The sequence below is a fragment of the Lynx rufus genome, unplaced genomic scaffold, assembly GCF_022079265.1.
Source record: "Lynx rufus isolate CCGP_SWC_20201006 ecotype Redwood Valley unplaced genomic scaffold, mLynRuf1.p SCAF_3, whole genome shotgun sequence".
Lineage (NCBI taxonomy): Eukaryota > Metazoa > Chordata > Mammalia > Carnivora > Felidae > Lynx > Lynx rufus.
This window is the reverse complement of record NW_025814845.1, coordinates 52,215,132-52,233,722: the sequence shown is the minus strand read 5'-3', so window position 1 is coordinate 52,233,722 and position 18,591 is coordinate 52,215,132. Positions and strand designations below refer to the sequence as shown.

Here is an 18,591-nt window from a genome sequence, read left to right as displayed (position 1 = left end):
TGTTTAGGTAGTCAGTATTGTAGTTACCCGTACACATATATCACCTTCTTGGCTGTATTCTTTTTTGCCTTACCATCTGGAATAAATTTCTTTCCACCTGACATGTTTTAGAATTTAATTTTGTGAGCCCCCCCCCCCCCCGGTGGCTTACTTGCTTATGGTTTCTGTGTCTGAAAATACCTTTATTTTGCCCTCATTCTGCAAAGATACTTTTGCTAAATATAAAGTTCTGATTTGGCCTTTATTATCTTTCATTAGAGATATTTTTCTACTCTCTTCAAACTTCCCCTGTTGCTTTTGAGTCAGCCATCAAGCTAAATATTGAAGCTTTAAAAGAAATCTCTTGATCTGTTTTCGTTTTATGAAGTTTAATTATTGTCTGGATATGAATTTTTTATTAATCTTGTTTGAGATTTATTCAGCTCTTTAAATCTAGATCTGGTCTTTTGTTAGTTCTAAGGAAGTCTCAATACTACTTCACATACTGCCTCTTGTGCCATTCTCTTTTCCTCAGTGGCGATTGTCATCAAACACAGCAGACTTCCTGTGCCTTCTCTGTTTAAAACCTGTCTTCTGTGTTTTCCAGTTGTTTTTGTCTTGCCATGCATTATTCTGTATCATTTCTTCTGACCCATATTCTAGTTTACTTCTCTTCATCTGTTTTGTATGTTATGGCCGTCCATTTTGCTTTTAATTGTGTTTGTATTTTCCAGTCCCAGAAGTTCTGTTCAGTCCTGGAAGCTCTGTTCAGTTCTTTGTTTGTTTGTTTGTTTTGTTTTTTACTGTTAGATTACCTTCTATAGTTTTATTGTCCCCTACAGATATTTTGTAATGTCTATTTTTACCCTTATAAGGGCCATTGTATGGTCTTTGCCAACTTCAATTTCTGCAGTTTTTGTGGTTTTTATTTTTGTTGTTTCTCCCAGCTGATTTTGTCGGCGGTCTTCTGTTAGACTCTCCACCCTTAACATTTTGAGATGGCTGCAAATTGGAGCTCTTTAGTCTCCTATTTCTAATTTTTTTTTTTTTTTTGTAATGTTTATTTTTGAGAGAGAGCATGTTCAGGGGAGGGGCAGAGAGAGAGAAAGAGGATCCGAAGCAGGCTCTGCACTGATAGCAGAGAGCCCAATGTGGGGCTCAAACTGGGGCTCTAACTCTTGAACCACGAGATTATGACCTGAGCTGAAGTTGGATTCTTAACTGACTGAGCCACCCAGGCACCCCATTCTCTTACTTCTTATCAATATTTGGACTAACTCAATTGTAAGGCCTTTAAGAATAAGAATCAGATTTGATGGTTCTTTTGTTATCTTTGCATGAGTTAACACACTTGATATCACAATAGATTTTAAAGAAGTAGTTTGCAGACTTGATTGTATAAAGCAGACTTTATTGTGGTGTGTGATTAAAAGGCAAATTTCTGGGCCAACAACTTCTAGAAATTAACTCTGTAAGGCTAAGGAGGCTTAGGATTCTGCGTATTTTCAGGAATCCTATATAATTGGTTTGCTAGGGTTCTGTAACAAATACCACAGACTAAGTGGCTTTAACAACAGAAATTTATTTTCTCACACTTCTGGAGGCTTAGACTGATCAGGGTGTCAGCAGAGTTGCTTTTTTCTGAGGCTTCATTGGCTTGTAGATGGTCATCTTCTCCTTGCATCTCACATTGTCTTCCTAATAAGTTTTCTCACATAAGCTTATTTTTCAAGGGAAAAAAATAATTAAAAAATATTCCTGAGATTTTGATTCAGTAGATTAGTATGGGGCTGAAGAGTTAGTATTTTTAAGGAATTCGGATTATAATCAGTCTCCTACTGTGTCATACTTGTGAAATGGGTGATTACATAGCCTTTTACCATCTTTGTAGATTAATATTTTTACAGAAGGAAGTGTGGGTTGATTTTAAGCTAGCAAAAAAGACAACATAGGGGGAAAACATGAAAATTGATAAATTTTATTTATTTCCAGTAAGAGAAAATAGAATGGAGTTTTTCCATTAGGAAAGAACTTCTAGTATGTTTCATGTCTCTGGTTTCTAACTAGATACTCAGAATGTATTTGATAAGTTGATCAAATCAGATTTCAACCAAACCTAGTGAGGCTTTTTTGGAATTGGCTAGAATTTAGGAGAACTAGAAAATCTGCTAGGGAAAATCGTGTAGAGGAAAATGTACCTAATTGAAGCCTAGGAAAATAAAAATTTCTTTGAGAAAGAACCATATGTTTCCAACTTATATCATTGCATGGACTGTGTATATCTATGAGTTATTCTCACAGCCATTTTGTATGGTTTCCCAGTAAATTGGTTTCATTCAGGTAAGATCATGAAATTGTATTCAGATAATGAATTCTGGTATTCAGGTAAGTGACTTGGTAATCAGGATCAGGAAAATAGAAGTAATTTTCTTTACAAGCAAGATCTTCCTTTTAAAAATAATAAGTTATCAAGATACATAAAGGTGCTTTTCCTATTTTATTTCATGCAATATGTAGATTTTTCTCCTACCTTTTTCTTCTCCCTTCTTTGATGGGTTCTCAGCCTAGAAATTGTGGGCGTAAACGCTTTATTAAGTAAAGAACCAGTATCAAGGAACAGAGCAGTTCTTTAATTTCAGTGTGAATTGATTTTCTTTTTTGTACTTGGAACGTTGGTGGTGTGTTTAATAAATGTTAATTAAATAATGAGTATTCATATGCTTTTCAGATTTTTATTTTATTCTTGTGACTTGGTTCTTAATAAATTTTTCTCTAGGGAGCATAGTTTTCCTTCCTGGCTAGCTTAATATCAGTTATGTACCCTACCATATTTTAAAGTGACTTTTAGTTTAAACTGCTGATTTCTGAGATTGGAAAAAATAAATTAAGGAAATATCTTTGATCATCCTGGTTTTATCATTGTTCTTTCCTTTTGGTGTCAAAGAAAAAGTTGAATGTTGACATGGATTAACATCAGGATCAAAGAAAATCTCATTTTCTTTTTGATAGTATGTTTTTGGAAACATCTTAATTTTCTCCAAGTCTCCAGATTTTAACCCTTAGGTGCTCTACAACTGCCATTTCCCAACTTGAGGCAAGTTAAAGCTCACAGCCCCAGCATCCCCACTGTGCCTCAAGCAACTATGAGCCTAAACTCCTAAAACAATTGTAGGGTTCCCCACAGTTTCCTTAAAGCTTACACACTATTTGTCAAAGTGGGTTTTGGTTTTTGTAGGTTTTTTTTTTTTTAAGTCCTTTTTCCACTTTCATTTACTCTTCCAGTTTACTCTTTCATCATCTTTCTGCTTTTGAAAGAAAATACATTACAGAAGATAGTCTAATTATTTGAAGTCTCTCTTCATGTGACCATCTAATTCGATATGTTCATATGTCGCTCCCTAACTCTTCTAACAAGGCAATCTGAAATCCAGGGATGTTGACTAATTTGTTCTGATCGCAAAGCAAACTGAATCAGTTCAGTCACCGGAGCAATAGTAATCTGGTTGTCTGTTTCTAAAAGCATTGACATTTTATGTGAACAGACCATTTTTGGTTATTTCTTTCCATTCTTTATTTTTTTCTCTTCTGACCCTGCTCTGAGGATGGCTCAGCACTGTAGCAATGGATGGCAGCATAAGCACCTAACACCCCCAGAGAAAGCTCATTCTGGTTAAGGAACCTAGGAAAAGTGGACCTTGTGGCCTAAAGAATGGGTGGACAGGATGGGCAAGGACTGCCAGGGTCAAGGATTGGATTTAGGTTGGAATATTTTTTTCTTTCTCTTCTTTTAATGTCTTTTCCCAAGGGCAGCCCCAGTTTCACAGAACTACATGGCAGCACAGGTGGCTCCAACTGTTAAGAAGCCCTATCTTTACCTAGAAGACCAGGAAAAAGGACCATTGGTAGTTGGAGAGTGAGGGAAATTCTAGAGAGGTGAGAGAGCTGAAAACGCACCCACTAGTTCTGTGTATGAAGTGACATAAGTTCCAGGCTCACCCCTAATCTGTGCATGCACAGAACAGGCAAAACAGCAAAGGCTTTGAGAAGTAAAATAAAAACCACCAAACTATATAAGATAAACAGTTTGTCTATACATGTAGTTTATTATGTATGTGTATAGTCTATAACTAAACTATAAACCACTAAGTCCCAGACCAATCCCTGATATACACATGCATGAGACAGACCCAAACCAATATAACAATGGTTTTGCAAACAACAATACTGGAACCCCTTCCCACAAATGGTAAGGCAGAATAGGTTCAATCTAATTAGAATGATTGCTGCTTTTAAAAATAAAAACCCTCCAGAGGCTTGTGACTTAGTATACCAAAAATGTCTAAGATACAAACCAAAATTACATGGTAGACAAAGAACCAGAAAAAATGTGACCAACTGTCAAAAAGACAACAGACGCCAAAATGAAGATAACCAAGATGTTGAAATTATCAGACAAAGGCTTTAATGAGCTGTGCTCCATGAGATGGTGATAAACACTCTTGAAACAAATCAAGGATAGATGTTCTCAACAAAGAAATAAAAACCAAGCAGAATTTTTTTAATGAAAAAAATATCTAAAATAAGAGATTCACTTGATGGGCTCAGTAGTACTTCAAGTTGAAGGAAAATGATACCACAGGAAAACAAGCAACAAGAATGGGAAATACCTAGGAAATTCTCTTTTCTCAAATTTTTTTTTTTTAATTTTTTTTTTCAACGTTTATTTATTTTTGGGACAGAGAGAGACAGAGCATGAACGGGGGAGGGGACAGAGAGAGAGGGAGACACAGAATCGGAACCAGGCTCCAGGCTCTGAGCCATCAGCCCAGAGCCTGACGCGGGGCTCGAACTCACGGACCGTGAGATCGTGACCTGGCTGAAGTCGGACGCTTAACCGACTGCGCCACCCAGGCGCCCCTCTTTTCTCAAATTCTTGAATGTAACTATTGAGAACAAAAATTATAATTTGTTGGGATTCTCATTGTTATGTAGATATAATGTACAAGGCAACTTAGAGGAAAGAGTAAAGGGACCTTTGTGGTTACAAGTCTTCTACATTTTCCTTGAAGTAGCAAAATTATTAACCTTAAATGGATTGAGAAAAGTTACATATGTATGTTGTGATTTCTAGAACAACCATTATGATAATACAAGTATAGCCAAAAAGTCAATAAATAAAAATGGAATACTAAGAAGCATTCATATCAAAAAGAGGTCAGGATGATGTTGGGGGAACAGGAAGACCGGTGAAAAAATGTTAGACATAAATCCAACCATATCAAAAACCATACTAAATGTAAATAGACATTTCAAAGTCAGAAATTTTCAGACTGGATTTTGAAATATTTTTTTTAATGTTTATTTTTCAGAGAGAGAGACAGAGCATGAGCAAGGGAGGGGCAGACAGAGAGGGAGACACAGAATCCAAAGCAGGCTCCAGGCTCTGCTGTCAGCACAGAGCCCAATGCGGGCCTTGAACTTAAGAGCCACGAGATCATGACCTGAGCCAAAGTCGGATGCTTAACCAACTGAGCCACCCAGGTGCCCCCAGAATGGATTTTTTAAAAACCAAAAACTTAAATATATGTTGCCTACAAGAAACCTAGCTTAGATAGATAGAATGACACAGATGAGTAAAAGGACTGAAAAACTATGCAAACGCTTTTTTTAAGTTGGAGTGGTTTTATTAACATCAAAGTGCATTCCAGGACAAGGAAAATTCCATAATGATAAAGGGATTAATCCCCAAAAAGACAACAATCCTAAAAGCATATGTCGGGACGCCTGGGTGGCCCAGTCGGTTAAGTGTCCGACTTCGGCTCAGGTCATGATCTCGCGGTTTGTGAGTTCGAGCCCCGCATCAGGCTCTGTGCTGATGCCTTGGAGCCTGGAGCCTGCTTCGGATTCTGTGTCTCCCTCTCTCTCTCTTCCCCTCCCCTGCTCATGCTCTGTCTCTCTCTGTCTCTAAAAAATAAATGTTAAAAAAAAATTAAAAAAAAGCATATGTACCTTGTAGTGAATTGACCTACAAGATTCCCATTTACTGGTATTCATGTATTGTGTAAACCCCATATCTTAAGGGTAGTTTGGAGACCTGTAACTTGATTTCTAACCAATAGAATATGGCAAAAGTGGGGGATTCAATACCATGGTTATGTTATATTGTATAATAGATGTCATTCCCGTAATTTTATTACATTATATAAGACTCCATCTTCCTAGAAGATTTGCTCTCTATCCCCATCCCCCACCTTCCTGCTCGTGACTATCTTTGAAGAATCCAGCTGATATGAATCCCAGAGCTGCAAGGAAATGAATTCTCCAAACAACCTGACTGACTTTGGAAGTGGATCCTTATTCAGTCAAGTCTCAGATGACAATCCAGCTCTGGCCAACACCTTTATTAAAAATGCAGAAGACCCAGCTAAGACAGGCCCAGCCCAGACTCCCAACACACATAAAGGAAAAGATGGAGTGAGGAGAGAGAGAAAGTGAGAGCATATCAGTATCTATATATAAATATTTATCACTGAAGATGCAGAATTACTGAGGTTTTTTAAAAAGCCTTCAGAAATAAACAGGTTTGGATTCCAACTTCATTTACTCGTGTTTTTGACTTTAACTAGCCTTGTGTGAAAACTGCTTAAGTGATGATTTTCTTCATCATAAACAAGGATAATAATCATTCCTCATAAGATTGCTGGGAGAAATAAAATGAGACAATTTGGGGCACCTGGGTGGCTCAGTTTGTTAAGCATCTGACTCTTGATTTCAACTCAGGTCATGATCTCAGTCATAGGATTGAGCCCTGCATCAGGCTGGGCTATGGAACCTATGCTGGGCATGGAACCTGCTTAAGATTCTCTCTCCCTTTCCCTCTACCACCTCATTCCCCTGCTCATGCTCTCTCTCTCTCTCTAAAAACAAAACAAAACAGGAAACCTACAGCCAATATTGTACTTATTAGTGAAAGATGAAATGTTTTTTCTTTTAAAACAGGAAGCAAGGTAAGGATGTCCACTCTCACCATTTCTATCTGTCATTGTTCTGGACCTCCCAGCCAGTGCAATAATACAAGGAAAATAAATGAAACGTATCCAAATCAGAAAGTGTGAACTAAAACTATCTGTATCCACAGATAGAATGATTTCTACATAGAAAATTACAAGAAATCTTTAAAAAAAAAAAAACTCTCTTAGAAATATATACATGAGGGGCGCCTGGTGGCTCAGTCGGTTAAGCAGCCGACTTCGGCTCAGGTCATGATCTCGCGGTCCGTGAGTTTGAGCCCCGCATCGGGCTCTGTGCTGACAGCTCAGAGCCTGGAGCCTGTTTCAGATTCTGTGTCTCCCTCTCTCTTCCCCTCCCCCATTCATGCTCTGTCTCTCTCTGTCTCAAAAATAAATAAACGTTAAAAAAATATATATATATATACATGAGTTTAGCAAATAGAATCTTGGAATTACAAGATCAATATACAAAAATCGTATTTCTGTCTACTACTAATGAATAATTGGAATCCAAAATGTTAAAAATAGCATCATTCACCATAGCACCAAAAGTTAAATAGGTATTAATTTAACAAAATATGTGCAGCATCTGTGTGCTGAAAACTACAAAGAACAGTAAAAGAAATCAAAGATAACCTAAGTAACTGGAGGGATATATTTATTCCTCAATTGAAAGATAATATTGTCAAGATGTCAGTTCTCTCAGAACTCATCTAAAGCTTCAACAAAATCCACATCAGAACTCTAGAGGATTTTTCTGTAAATAATGTGCTGATTCTAAAACTTATACTGAAAGGCAGTGAAACTAGATTGGTCCAAACGATTTTGAAAAAGCAGAATTGGATTCATACCTTCTGATTTCAAGAATTACGGTAAGTCTACAGTAATCAAGATAGCATGGTATTGGCAAAAGGGTAGGAATATACCTCAGTGGAAATTGGCCCACAAAAATATGGTCAATTGTTTTTTTTTCTTTTTACAAAGGTGCAAAGGCTATTTGATTAAGAAAAGATTATCTTTTTTTAACTAGTGATGCTAGAACAATTTCATACATAAATGCAAATAAAATTAATTTCGCCCTTAAAAATGAATTTCAAATGAGTCATAGATATAATGTAAAACATAAAACCTAGGACACTTCTTGAAGAAAATATAGGAAGAAAAATCTTTGTGATCTTAGGTTAGGCAAAGAGGTTAGGCAAAATGAATATTTATATAGTTTAATAAGTAATTGCCAAAAGGTGGAAACAATCCTAATTTTATTTTTTCTAAGTTTGTTTGTTTGTTTGTTTGTTTGTTTATTTTGAGCAGGGGGAGGGGCAGAGAGAGAGGGAGAGACAGAGAATCCCAAGCAGGCCCTGCCATGTCAGCACAGAGTCCTATGTGCAGCTCAAACTCATGAACCATGAGATCATGACCTGAGCTGAAGTCAGACATTTAACCAACCCTGGGGATGGGGGTTAGGCACCTAAACCCTAATATATTTAAATTGTTGGGTGGATAAACAGACTAGTTCTTCCATACAGTGAAATACTACTCAGCAATAAAAGAATAAGCTAGTAATACACACACTTGTGCGAATCTAGACATTATGATGAGTGAGAGTAATGAGCCTCAAAAGTTTCCATTTTGTGATTCCATTTACATGACCTTTTGGAGAATGGAAAACAGATCAGTAGTTGCCAGGGATTGTGGGTGAAAAGAAGGAAGGGATGACAAAGAAAATTAGGGCATTTCTTTGAGGTGACAGAACTTTCTGTATTTTTGTTCTAGTGGTGGTTGTCAAAACTCATAGGACCATACACCAAAAAGTGAATTTTATTGCATGTAAATTAAATTTTTTAAAAAGAAAGATGTACAGCCCCTGTACATAAGACACTTCACTCTCGAATTTATTTACTTAATTCACAGTTTCTGCCATACTAAAACCTCCAACAGGGCCATACTTGATTCTTAACACTAAGAATTTCTAGCCCAAGGATTTGAGCTATCCTTTTCTTAACAGCTCCGAGATCTGTGTGGGAGAGCTTGAGCTAACTCAATTATTAGAGAATATGTGAAAAGAGTGGTTCAGCCAGATCCAGCTGACCACCAGCATCAGATGTGTGAATGATGCCAACTTGAAACATACAGCCCCAGGCAGGCCACCAGCTAATTACCATTGTGTAAGTGACAGCAAGTGAGACTAGCGAAGAACTGCCCAGCTGAATCCAATCCAAATTGCCAAAGCACAGAATTGTGAATAAAATGGTTACTGACTTAACTACCATATTTTAGGGTAGTTTGTTACACAGTATTAGATAACTGACATGAAGCAATTATATCACAATCCCCGCCACCCTAAACATTTTTTTTCAGTTTTAGAGATCATACAGGAAATCCTTTGGTCTCTGGGAAAAAAAAAAAAAAAAATCATATTAGTAGTTAATTGTTAAAATCTCTACAAATGGTGTTTTCCTGCATTAAGGGTAATAAATTATTCTAGCCATATCTATAGTAATATGTTCTTCCTTTGTAGTTCTATTTTAAGACAGATGTTCAGAAATTAGTATACAGAGGAGGTCAAAGATGAGAGTAAGAGAGCTGAAGGACCAATAACCTATAGAGGACAGAGAGAGACTAAGGCGGGGCGGGGGGATGAGGGGGGGGGCATGGTGGCTGCTTTTAAATATTTGATGGACTTTTTAAAACCCTGAGTTGTTTCAAAGCCAGAAATTGGATTAATATGTAGAAGTTAAAGGAAGAAATGTTTCTGATTCAGTATCAAGGAAGTATTCTCTAACATGAGAGTTGATCAAAAGTGAAGTGTACTGCCTCAAAAATCAGTGAGATGACCATCATGAGGAATTTTCAAACAAGCTGAATGGTTGCATCTTAGAAATATTTTCTGTACTGGGTATGCAGGTTATTTCTATACAGAGTGAGACACTGTACTATATAATTTTCCTAAATTTCCTTCAGGTTCTGAGTTTCTTTAATTATTTGGCATCACAGGAATCATCACTATGTTTGCGACCTTGGACTTTTAAACTAACTGGCTTTTAATATTTAACCAGACTTTCCGGATATGCCCCGATGCAGGCAGCCAAACAAAGTTGTTTTTCCTCATAATCTGTAGGAATGGGGACTTCCTTTGATAACTGAATCCAAACAAGCTGGAGATATTTTCTCTCTCCTGCCCACAGCTTTTGTCAAATGACCATGTGTACCAGGAATTGTTTCAAAGGACAGAGAGAAAGGTTCACCTTCAGCCCCCTCCTGCCCTGCTAAATCTGGACTGCAAACAGGGCCAGTTTCGGGTCATGAGAACTATGCAATTGCAATGGGTCCCATTCTTGGTTTAATGATCTGTTATCACTGCTTTGAAATTTTTAATAGTTTATGAACAAGGGGACCCACAAGTTCTGTAGCCAGTCCTGACTACAATTTTTATCTATAGTTCCTCACCACCCACTCCCTCCTTGTTATTTTAGACTGACTCCTGTCTTTAGGTGGAATAGGCCTCTCTCTCAAGTCCTCTACTGCCTAATGGCCAATTCCCTTAGCCTCTCCTTAATCATCATACATTTTAATCTGACTAGAGTATCTGATATTGTTGACAGATCATACTTTTAAATTCTCTGTTTGGTTTCCATGACTCTATGGAAACCATAGAGCATGGTTTTCTTCTTATCTCTGAACTTGTTTGATAAAGCCAAGTAGAATAATGGATGAAATTAGTAGTCACATTACATGCCTTTGGGCTTTTCTCTCTCTAGAATGGGCCAATACTGTATCCACTAGGATATATTGGTACTCCCTTTTTTTCCACAGGGTTAGTGACAAAATGGCATCCAGATCGATAAATTTAAAGGCTGAACTACATTCCTACCTGGCTGGTATTACAAATCATATACGGTGGATGAGAGTGGGGGCAGGGAGTTATTGTTTTGTTTTGCTTTCCTTGACACAGTAATGAGGTGAAGAACATACCAAGGCGTTCATCAGTTGAATATATAAATGGTCGTAAATTTCCTCGAGTCTCCTTCATGAAATAATCAATGACGCTGAACAGGTTTGGGAGCGTTACCTGTTTAAAGAAAGTGAGAGTAGGCTCAGTGTCATCTGTGTAAAGATAGAGTAAGAGAAAGCTCGCGTGAAATTTAATGAAGACTACTGTGAATTTCCAGATCTCTAGAAAAACACATCAATACCTCACTTCAATGAGGTATTGAATGAATGGCCAAGGTTTAACTACCCATGCATTGTATTTCTCTTTTATAATATCGAATTCCCTGTTGAGAAATTTCCCTTTTCCCATTTGGATACATTTTGGTGGACAATAATTTGGTATGCTGCTTTTCCCCAGTTACCAGATAAGAATGTGACTCAGGCTAGGCCAGAAATTTGAACTTGAGTAGAGGAACGAGAAAGGATAGTAGATTCCTAACTAGATGGTTCTTACTACAATTGACCCTTGAACAACAGGGGGTTAGGAATGCCAACCCCATGCACTCAAAATTCCATGTTATAATTTTTGATTCCTCCCAGAATTAAACACTAATACCCTACTGTTGACCAGAAGCCTTACCAATAACATAGTTGATTAACACATACTTAGTATATGTATTATATACTGTATTCTTCCAGTAAAGTAAGCCAGAGAAAAGGAAATGTTATTAAGAAAATCACAAGAAAAATATATCTACAGTACTACTCTTTATTTAAAAAAAAAAAATCCACATGTAGGTGGACCCAGGCGCTTCAAACCCATGTTGTTCAAGGGTCAACCATACAAGTAACTGCTTCCTAGTCCCTGAAGGTCTTCCAGCTTTCCAGTCATTTTCTTCCTATGTTCTTAAATAAATCCTTTTTTGCTTAAGTTAGTTATTTGGTTTCTTCCATTTGAAAACAAAGAACAGTTAAAGCTGGAAAATTTAGCACTTTAATATCTCACTGGAACAGGATCATTTACTTGACTAAGAGTAGCTGAAAAGTGTTGCCACCCCCAAGCTAATATTTTTACTTTTTTTCCTATAATTTATTTATTTTTTATAATTTACATCCAAGTTAGTTAGCACATGGTGCAACAATGATTTCAGGAGCAGATTCCTTAAGCCCCTTTCCCATTTAGCCCATCGTCCCTCCCACAACCCCTCTGGTAACCCTCTGTTTGTTCTCCATATTTATGAGTCTCTTATGTTTTGTCCCCCTCCCTGTTTTTATATTATTTTTGCTTTCCTTCCCTTATGTTCATCTATTTTGTCTCTTAAAGTCCTCATATGAGTGAAGTCATATGATATTTGTCTTTCTTTGACTAATTTCACTTAACATAATACCCTCCAGTTCCATCCATGTAGTTGCAAATGGCAAGATTTCATTCTTGTTGATTGCCAAGTAATACTCCATTGTGTGTGTGTGTGTGTGTGTGTACACATACACACCACATCTTCTTTATCCATTCATCTATTGACAGGCTCTTTCCATATTTTTGCTATTATTGATAGTGCTGCTATAAACACTGGGGTGCATGTGCCCCTTTGAAACAGCACACCTGTATCCCTTGAATAAATACCTAGTAGTACAATTGCTGGGTTGTAGGATAGTTCTATTTTTAATTTTTTAAGGCACCTCCATACTGTTTTCCAGAGTGGCTACACCATTTTGCATTTCCACCAACAGTGCAAAAGAGATCCTCTTTCTCAGCATCCTCATCAACATCTGTTGTTGCCTGAGTTGTTAATGTTAGCCATTCTGACAGGTGTGAGGTGATATCTCAATGTGGTTTTGATTTGTATTTCCCAGATGATTAGTGATGTTGACAAGCTAATATTTTTATAAAAGTAGGGGCGCCTGGGTGGCGCAGTCGGTTAAGCGTCCGACTTCAGCCAGGTCACGATCTCGCGGTCCGTGAGTTCGAGCCCCGCATCAGGCTCTGGGCTGATGGCTCAGAGCCTGGAGCCTGTTTCCGATTCTGTGTCTCCCTCTCTCTCTGCCCCTCCCCCGTTCATGCTCTGTCTCTCTCTGTCCCAAAAAAAATAAATAAACGTTGGAAGAAAAAAAAAAAAAGTAAAATCAGGTTAAGCCTGAATATCCCTGGTAACCTTGAAAAAGAAAAAGAATTCATAGAATGACAATCTGGTTGAGGGGTAGTGTTAGGGAGTGTGGAAGGTGAAAGAACAATCCAGGGGATTGTTCAGGCTAATTATGGATAAATGAGCCCCAGTTCACCAGTCACAGAGGTACATTCTTATTCCTGATTGCTTCCAGTCAGTTGGTATTTGGGTTATCCCTGAGCAATCTAGTTCTTTGTTTCCTTCATTAGAATTTTTTGAAAAAGCCCTGGCAGTCACGGATGTGAGAACTGAGAAGCTTTGAGAGACATTTATGGCAAAGATGTAAGTGGGATGTACAAATCGGCAGCTTCTCTCCTTTTGGCAAAGGTCACCACTGCATGCAAAGAATTATGGTCTAAACATTAATAATTCAACCATACAGGGGCGCCTGGGTGGCTCAGTCACTTAAGCGTCCGACTTCGGCCCAGGTCAGGATCCCATGGCTCCTGCGCTCGAGCCACGCATCAGTTTCTCTGCTGTCAGTGCACAGCCAGCTTTGGATCCTCTGTCCCCCTCTCTGCCCCTCCCCTGCTCACGCTCTCTCTCTTTCAAAAATAAACATTAAAAAAAAAATTCAACCATACTGTCCCTTTCTCTATTTGATTAACACAGTGGGCCTAGAGAGGCAGAGGCATTAAGAAGAACTTAATTTTAGAGAAGTTAAAATAAGTATCTTCAAGACTCATCAGTTCCATTTATGTCATATCACTTTTCTGGTCCGATCTTCCCTGCCACTGCAGCCTAAGATCCCACAACTATATTCCCTTTTCTGGCATCCGGGACCATAGCCACATTACTACATTTTCATTGGTTGAGATGAACGTAAATGCCAGTTTTCTAACATCTATAACAGGCATTACCTCAAGGTAATGGTGAAGATGAAATTAAATGGTATCCGGGTGGGGTGGAGGGCGCCTGGATGGCTCAGTCTGTTAAGTGTCCAACTTCAGCTCAGTTCATTATCTCATGGCTCGTGGGTTCCAGCCCCATGTCAGGCTCTGTGCTGACAGCTCAGAGCCTGGACCCTGCTTTGGACTCTGTGTCTCCCTCTCTCTGTGTCCCTCCCCTGCTTTCACTCAGTCTCTCCCTCTCTCACAAAAATAAACATTAAAATTAATTAATTAAATGGTATCGGTAAAGTACTTAGCTCTCTAATACAGTGACTTTGTGATTCTGATATTATATCATTAGCCCCATGATAAGTTGGTTGGGATAACAGAGGGGCTGCAGATCAAGAGCAAACCATTTCTTCATGATTATGTTGCTATTATGACAGGCATTTCTGAACTTCTGCATGATGGGTATAAGAGGACTAGGCACACACAGAATTTTTCCCTTTAGAAATAAGTGCATTGAAATATATATAGTTGGAGGATGTAGAACGGATGTTTAACAAAAAAATATTCTCTCCCTGAAGCAACTCTATTGATAAAGAGTGCAGAGAAACAAAAGTAGAAAGAATTCTTAGCAGATTATCTTCTACTGTGCCACATCCCCCTGCGCTTATACCTCACTTCTTACCCTGACATTTGCCACGTTCAGGCCTCCTTAACATGGCTGTTTTTCACCAGCACTATGTTCCTAGGCAAGGGGTCTACTTTTCTACCTTTCTTTGAATTCTATAAGGTAGATTTAGGGAAAAGCAGAAGAAAATTCATCAAAAACAAGGAAATAGCTACTTACAGGTTTTTCCAGTTCGATGGTGTAGTTTTTTCCTACACTCATCACTTTGTAGTGCTTGATTCTTGGCATGCTAAAATGAAAAAAAAAAAAAATGTTACTCTCCATTTGAGTATACTACTGGATCAAATCAAACTAAAGGGAGTATAAAATATCACCTGTACAGTAAAACCTATGTATCCATTCCCATAGTTAGGAGGAAAAAAAAAGGTTTTATTTTATTATTTACCTGGTTCTGTATGTCTCTCTTGGGGGGTTATATGCTAGGGATATAGGAAACCTGAGTCATTGAGTGGGTGAATGAATAACTAAAAAAAAAAAAAAAAAAAGGAATCAAGAACAGAAAATCTTTCAGGCTCTGAAATCATTTTTTAATGCTAATAATTTACAAAGCAGGCAACATTGTAAGATCCTATGTAGGCACATACAAATCAAATATATATCCTCTATAATAAAAGGGAAGTAGAAAAAATTGCTGAAAGCAAATTACTTTCTACTCCACCTTATCGCTATCCTAGCAGAAATCCCTGAATGGCTGTTCTTCCTGCTAGCTCATATACCACTCTGGATATCCACTAACTTCAGGAACGACTTAGAGACAGGGAAAATGCTCAGTATTAGGTACTATACGAATGTAGGAGACAATGTAAGTACAGCAGAGGAATCATAACGCGATTCCTCTTCTGTGGTCACATAGCACTCTAAATTATTACCACCCTAAACACATGGTATTTTACTGACTAGAATTGCTTAAGAACAAGAAGCACAGAATAGAAATTCACCTTTGTCTTCCAGCATTAGGCACACGATAAATATTTATGAAACTGAAGCTTTAAAATATTGCAAGCTCATCTTAAAGTGCTATTTGATAGAATTAATTTATATTGAGAGAAGCCAGTAGATTTACCTTGAATTCCCTTGATTCATATGACAACAGTGTCACAACCAGGACTTCTTCTAATGTTGAAAAGTTAAAAGCATTTACTACACTGCCATTTGCTTGAAAGAGAAACTAATTCAACATCACACAGAAGCAGTCTAAAAGCTGTCTATCAGGTTAAGTTTGTCAGCAGGGCCTCCCTCCTTCTTTCTTCTTTTTTAATTTTTTTTAAGTTTATTCATTTATTTTAAGAGAGAGCACAAGCAGGGTAGGGGCAGAGAGAGGGGAGAGAGAGAATCCTAAGCAGGCTCCATGCTATTAGCATGGAGCCTGATGTGGGTCTTGAACTCAGGAACCGTGAGATCAGGACCCCAGTGGAAATCAAGAGTCAGACACCCAACTGGGCCACCCGGGAGCCCCTCCCCACTTCTTCCTAATCAATCCTCTGTCCATTTCCAGGTCACATGTCTCTAGGACTGAAGTACACTTCTTTTTAAGGGACTTTTTCCTCATCTACTACTATATCCAAATATTCATTCTCTCAATTGAATATCACATTGGAAAATAGCTAATACTTTTATTCCAGTGGCTTATTGTAGAGCTTTACTTTTAAACCATTGCATAAAGCCTAACAAACCCTCTCCCCTTTGAAAAAAATTAAAATTAAAAAGTATTCTTTATTGCTGAACTTTCAGGAATCAGTAACAGACTGGTGAAGGAAACATTTTTGGACAAAGGTACCTTCTTTTGGGGTGGTTGATTCTAGCTTTATTTTTATCTCTACATGAAGAGATCTTTATAATCATAGTTACTTTTGAAAACTCTCACCCATTCCAATTAGAATTCCTGTATTCCTAAAAATTCCTGTATTATTCCTTGGAATAACTGATAGAAAACTTGAAGGGCATGATCTTTATCACAAGAAAGTTTAGGTTCACATTGTGATTCTATTGTGTAAGCTCTCACCCTTCATGTTTTCATCCATAAAACGGACATGGAAATGCCATTCCTTACAGGGCTATTGTAAGTTATTGTCTGAGAAGTCCTTAGTACAACGTCTGGCACATTTAGACATATAGTAAATCATAACTATTTTTGATACTTTTTAAATTTATCATTTTAACTTAGTTGTTTCTGCAAGGCTCAACTGCTTCATTTGTAAAACATGAAAAAAGAAAAAAACTGTTTGTTTTTATTGTTCCTGAAGGAAATGCTTGTCAAGCACCCAACACAGCACCCACAAATTGGGACAATGATTGTTGTTATTAATAATAGCCACTATATCATCATCATCATCATCATCATCATCATTATTCATGACAAAACTGTGGGAGGAAGGGTAGCAAAGATGAGCAGGGTCTCTTGGAGCTTTTGACTAGAAGGACTAAATTCTGAAGCAGAAAGGTAGGAAAAAAAAATTCCATTGAAGTCATTTAGGGTTTGAGTCTCATTTTAGACTTTTGTTTTTCTTTCATACTTTGTTTTCTTTCTCCAAAAAAATCAAGACCGAGGAAAAAACAAGATTGATAAAATGTGCTATATTGAGGTTTCCTGACAATGACCTCAAAAAAGAAGGAACCTGTCTTTTAACAAGTGTGTGGCTTAAATGTGGTATAAGTACTTGTTTTTTACTTCTGACCCCAATTTTTTACAGGAGTTAATTTGGGGTCAATATTTTCTGTTTCCTTGGCTAATGGATCTCCAAAGTGTGTTTACTACTAGCTTGCCATGTAGTCATAACAATTTTAAGAAAACAAAGCCAAACCACTAAGTTTGTTGTAAGAACAGCTCTACGTCTTATGAATTCACACACCACTGGGCTGGCTAAAGGTGGATGGTATTTTGTATCAAGAGAGGAGTCACCTGATACTTTGACACTGAATGACTTTTGCTTCTTCCGGAGAAGAATCAATCTACCCTCCCACAACTGGTTTGTTAACAGATGGAGATAATTTTACTTTCAAGTACTGCTTTGTAAACTAGCCTGTCCTTTTCAGCCAGTGTTTTGCCAGATACACTCACTTAAACTTGCATACCTGCATATTTCTCCTATAACCTATAAGACAATAAATTGGTTTTGTGGGTTGTTACTCACCTATGTTCAGGTGCTTCCTAATCATCTAAATTTTTGCATTAAGCTTTACATTAAATCTTTACATTAAGCTCTACAGTCTAACAAGCTAACATTCTACTACTCTCTACAAGTGCTATCCTCTGTTAAACAGAAGATAGAAATCAGGCACTCTGAAAGTTCTATTTTGAGGTGTTAGGCAATGCACAGAACAGTCGCTAACATCATAGATATTTCTGACTCATAAGGAAAACTGGTACAACAACAGTTCAAGTTTTTCTTATCCATTTCCAACCACAAACTATTTCCCTGAGCCTAAGTGAGCATATAGTGACTGTAGCATTAGAATGCTCTACTTTGACCATTCCCCTCACTCTTTCTAAATATGAACTTTGGGGGGGGGGGGGAGAGGAGGAAATGTTATGTTTTTAGGACCATCAGCTGTACAAAGGCATGGATTTCTATATAAATTCAAACTGGAAATAAGTTTACTAAAATTAGAATTATGTAAGTTTGATATGAACTCCTTTGCCAGACAGGAGTTTAAATACAGACAAATATAAGTAAACACTATGGCATGAAGTTCATATCCTAAGTATAGAAACATATTGCATTTGGTCACAAACCACACCTACAGCAGAAAACACTGTTATATTTTGGGAGGCCTGGGTGGCTCAGTCGGTTAAGCGTCCAGCTCTTGATTTTGGCTCAGGTCATGATCTCACAGTTCATGGGGTCAAGCCCTGTGTTGGGCTCTCTGCCCTGACCTCAAAACTTGCTTGAGATTCTCTCTCTTCTCTCTCTCTGCCCCTCCACTGCTTGTGCTCTGTCTCTCATAAAATAAATAAATAAACTTTAGGGGTGCCTGGGTGGCCA

General features: G+C 37.8%; 1 protein-coding gene across 5 annotated transcripts in view; it reads right to left on the bottom strand.

Moving 5' to 3' along the window:
- Positions 1-1,373: 1,373 nt before the first annotated feature.
- STAP1 (signal transducing adaptor family member 1) overlaps positions 1,374-18,591 on the bottom strand; it is a 43,411-nt gene continuing 26,193 nt past the window's right edge. For 2 of the 5 annotated variants that reach the window (XM_047090968.1, XM_047090972.1), the window contains 3 exons: positions 14,768-14,837; positions 10,962-11,058; positions 1,374-1,700 (listed from right to left, as the gene is read on the bottom strand). In XM_047090968.1, coding sequence (XP_046946924.1) covers positions 1,678-1,700; positions 10,962-11,058; positions 14,768-14,837 — 190 coding nt within the window. In that variant the 3' untranslated portion in view covers positions 1,374-1,677. Of the gene's footprint in view, positions 1,701-5,910; positions 5,944-8,789; positions 9,380-10,961; positions 11,059-14,767; positions 14,838-14,993; positions 15,073-18,591 lie in introns of those variants that run through there. The other 3 variants (XM_047090971.1, XM_047090970.1, XM_047090973.1) reach the window with 3 other exon arrangements.